Below are 4,169 nucleotides of genomic sequence, written 5' to 3' on the forward strand. Positions count from 1 at the left end.
AGCATTAAAAGTTTTAGATCTTCATTCATCATCTTATTTATTTATCTTAAAAGTTTAGTCCATTCCTCATCATCTTGATAATCTTTATCATCATCAATCGGTTCGGTTCGGTTTTTTTTGGTTTTTTAAAAATGGATAATCGAATCGAGACCGAAATTTCGGTTTTTCAAAAAACAAAAAATTAACCTTCGGTTAATGCTTCGGTTCGGTTTTTTCGATGCGGTTTTTCGATTAATTCGATTTTCTGCTCCCCCTGCTTAGGAGATAAATATAAAAAAAGGGTTTGATATTTTGATGATATTTGGGGTGTACCTGTACCTGGTTAGTCATCGGAGGCGTAAAAGGTGGATGGTGATGCTGGAATTACGTAGCCTCTGATCGTTGCGTTCACGTACCATTAATAGGAAGGACGCTGAACAACACTAGGCCGTTTAAATCGCTAGTCGCTCGAACTCGCTTGGCCGCTCACTCGGAAATTGCTCGCTCGTTTATTCGCTTGATTGTAAACGAGCCGCTCTGTTCTGCTCGGTTCGGTTTGGTTCGGTTCGAATATTTTTAATTTATTTTATATATAGTTATATATGAACAAATATATAAATATATTGACAACATGCATAAATATAAGCACACAACTTTTTAAATTCTTCAAAAATTTTCTGATTCTGTCAATTTAATTGTTTATGTGTTAGCTTCAAGCTTTCAGAATACTATAAATTTATTTACATATTCATTATATCTCAATTCAAATTTATTTCTCATAAAAATTACAATATATTACACGTTTGTCTAAAAAATAATAATTTGTTTTCAAAATATATTATTTAAAACATTCAAACGTGTTTCTTGTTGAAAGTTTTAAAGTGAAAAAGAAATCAATAATGCTCGAAAATTGCTCGATGTTCAATCGAAAAATGCTCGATTCGGTTTTGGCTCGTTTCGAATTTCAGCCGTTTGGTTCGGTTCGGTTCGGTTGTAAGCGAGCCGAACAACACAACCCCTATCTCATTTTCGCTCGGTTCGGCTTGACTCGTGAGCAGCCCTAAACAACACAACCCCTATCTTTCTCTATCAATTAGGGGTTTTCTTAGTGACATCAAACATCCCTTATACGCCTCGTGTATCCCTAAACCGCACGTGAGTAGGTCCCATCAATCATCCCATCTCAATTTTCTCCAACGGCTTCTAGCCACGTTGCCTGCCTACGTGTAATAAAGAATTAAATTTTAAATTTTAATGGGAATGTAAGGTGCCGAGTCATCATTCTACTTTTTGATTCCAGTCCCCACTGACTCACTCACTATCTCTGCAATGCATCTCATCTCTAACTATCAACAAGAAGCTTCCTTCCTTACATGTTGGAGACCATAAATATCCTATCCTCTCTTTCTATCTTTCTTTTATTATATTACATTCTTTCTTGCCAATAATCCCATTAGAGATATGGAAGAAGATGAATATGCTAAACTTATCAGAAGGATGAATCCACCCAGGTACTTGTTAATAATAATATTATTTTGGCTTCTTTAATTGTTAATTTTATTTGGAAGTTGCAGGGTTACAATTGACAACAACTCATCTCCAGATGCAACTGTTATCCAGGTTTTTTTTTTAATAATAATAATCCAAATTGCTATTGTTCATGTTAATTAGCTTTAATATGGTCTGGTTTATTGCTTTGAATGTCAGGTTGAGAGTGTTAACAAGCCCGGTATTCTACTCGAAGTCGTCCAAGTTCTTACTGATTTGAATCTGGTTATCACCAAGGCTTACATCTCATCAGATGGAAGATGGTTCATGGATGGTATAATTTTTCTTTATCTTCTTATTTCATAGTATAACTTTTTTTAATTAATATTTTTGTTACAGTTTTTAATGTGAAACATCGAAACGGAAACAAAGTTAAAGATGAAGGGGTGATCAGTTACATAAAAAAGGTTAACAACTTTTTGGTTCTGTTTTTGGGTTCAAGAGTAAGTTTATGATCTTATATCTAATGTAATATTATTATGACAGGTGCTTGAAACCGACGCCTTTTATGTACCGCCACTTGAGAGTTCAGTTGGACTAAAGTCTTCTTTAGACTACACATCAATTGAGCTAGCCGGGTCAGACCGACCCGGGCTACTATCTGAAGTGTGTGCGGTTCTAGCTGATCTTAAGTGCAACGTGGTCAGTGCTGAAATATGGACTCACAATGCTCGGGCTGCAGCCGTGGTGAATGTGACTGATGATCTCATGGGTTGTGCTATTGAAGATTCGGGTAGACTTTTAACCATTAAAAACCGTCTTTGCAATGTTTTTAAGGGAAACAATGACCTGAAGACTGCAAAAATGACAGTTTCACCCCCGGGCCCTATGCACCGAGAGAGGAGGTTACATCAGATCATGTTTGCTGATAGGGATTATGAAAAGGTTGAACAAGAAGACGTGAGTGGATTGAAGGCGGAAGTTAGTGTGTTGGATTGTGGTGAGAAAGATTACACAGTGATTACCATGAGATGTAAGGATCGGCCGAAGCTGTTATTTGATACGGTTTGCACGATTACTGATATGCAATATGTAGTTTATCATGGTGTAGTTCATACTGGGAAGATGGAAGCTTATCAGGTACTTATGCACATAATTTAATAAGTTAAATGATATGGGATATTGTTTGGAAAATTAATTATTTGTCTAAAATTAGGAATATTATATTCGACATGTTGATGGGATTCGCATAAGCTCGGAGGCAGAACGCCTGCGAGTCATGAAGTGTCTTGAAGCAGCCATCAAACGAAGAACATCTGAGGTATAGTTATAAATTATAAGCGTATCATATATTCATACATATGAATATATGATGCACAAATTAACTCATTAATATTTGGATGTGTATTTTTTTTTATATATGCAGGCACTAGAGCTAGAATTGTGTGCAGAAGATCAGGTTGGACTTCTGTCTGATATAACCAGGATATTTAGGGAGAATAGTTTGTGCATAAAAAGAGCGGAGATATCAACGGAAAATGGGAAAGCAAGAGACACTTTTTATGTGACAAATACGGCCGGTGATGGCCCGGTGGACCCCAGGACTATTGACTCAATTCGTAAGCAAATTGGGCATCACACGGAACTCGATGTTAGATGGAACGTGAGCCCGCAAAAGCCGACACGTGAAGAGACAACAATGAGCTATCTCTTTGGACATTTCTTCAAATTTCAAATTGGTTAGATCATACTCCTGATGTCACCGTCATTTTCATCCTGATTCATGTATAGTATATCCTGAAATAAAAAGATTAAGCTGATAGGTAGTAGTTAAGCAGAAAATATTGTGGATATCATATCAGTCAGCAAGTAGACAATAAGACTCTCTACACAGACAGTACAGAGTTTTATGCAGAGAATGAACTATGCTGTTGGATTCTAGTTCTATGTTGCACTCTTTATCCTTGGATTACTGAAGTCCATTTCAGTACACAAATTGTATGTGATAGTGTAATTATAGATGGAAAACTTATGTATATTATCAGAATTTTTTTTTTCTTTTTGCAACTGCACGGCTTCTCGGAGCAATGTGTCTGTTTGATGGTTTAAATGGTTAACAGTTAATTTTAGTAATTGGTTGTTGTAAAAGGGAATCATTCGTTTTCCTTCATTCTGTTAAACCATTTACATAAATACAGGATATGTCCCATCTATTTAGGGAAAATACTAACTAATCAATATTCTCTATAATTAGCCGATTTACATTCTAATTATACATATATCTATTAGACCCCCGCAGTCGAAGCTGGAGGTTCACGAAGGCTGAGACTGGTATGAAAATCTTCAAATAGGACTTTTGGAAGACCCTTCGTAAAGATGTCGGCAATCTGGTAACGAGACGGGATATGTAAAACGCGCACGAGACCTCGTTGAACTTGTTCATGAACGAAATGGATATCAAGCTCTATGTGTTTAGTTCTTTGATGCTGAACTGGGTTACCCGATAGATAAATGGAACTCAAGTAATCACAATACACTAAGGAAGCATGTGTAAGAGGGCGATGTAGTTCCAGAAGAAGGTTCCGAATCCAGCATATTTCGGGAACTACATTTGCAATACCCCGGTATTCGGCTTCGGCACTCGATCGCGAGATGGTTGATTGGCGTTTCGAGGACCAAGCTAGCAAGTTGTTTCCGAAGTA

General features: G+C 36.8%; 1 protein-coding gene across 1 annotated transcript; it reads left to right on the top strand.

Annotated features, from left to right (window-relative positions):
* Positions 1–1,440: 1,440 nt before the first annotated feature.
* Positions 1,441–3,250, top strand: LOC143610222 (ACT domain-containing protein ACR6-like). The gene is made up of 7 exons (XM_077084758.1): positions 1,441–1,490; positions 1,554–1,599; positions 1,687–1,801; positions 1,867–1,934; positions 2,014–2,607; positions 2,684–2,788; positions 2,894–3,250. The coding sequence occupies exons 1-7, from the start codon at positions 1,441–1,443 to the stop codon at positions 3,209–3,211; spliced, it is 1,296 nt and encodes a 431-aa protein (XP_076940873.1). The 3' UTR covers positions 3,212–3,250.
* The last annotated feature ends 919 nt before the right edge of the window (positions 3,251–4,169 follow it).

The sequence above is a fragment of the Bidens hawaiensis genome, unplaced genomic scaffold (genome assembly GCF_021521415.1).
Source record: "Bidens hawaiensis isolate Kalapana, Puna unplaced genomic scaffold, B.hawaiensis_p1.1 tig00024998_1, whole genome shotgun sequence".
Lineage (NCBI taxonomy): Eukaryota > Viridiplantae > Streptophyta > Magnoliopsida > Asterales > Asteraceae > Bidens > Bidens hawaiensis.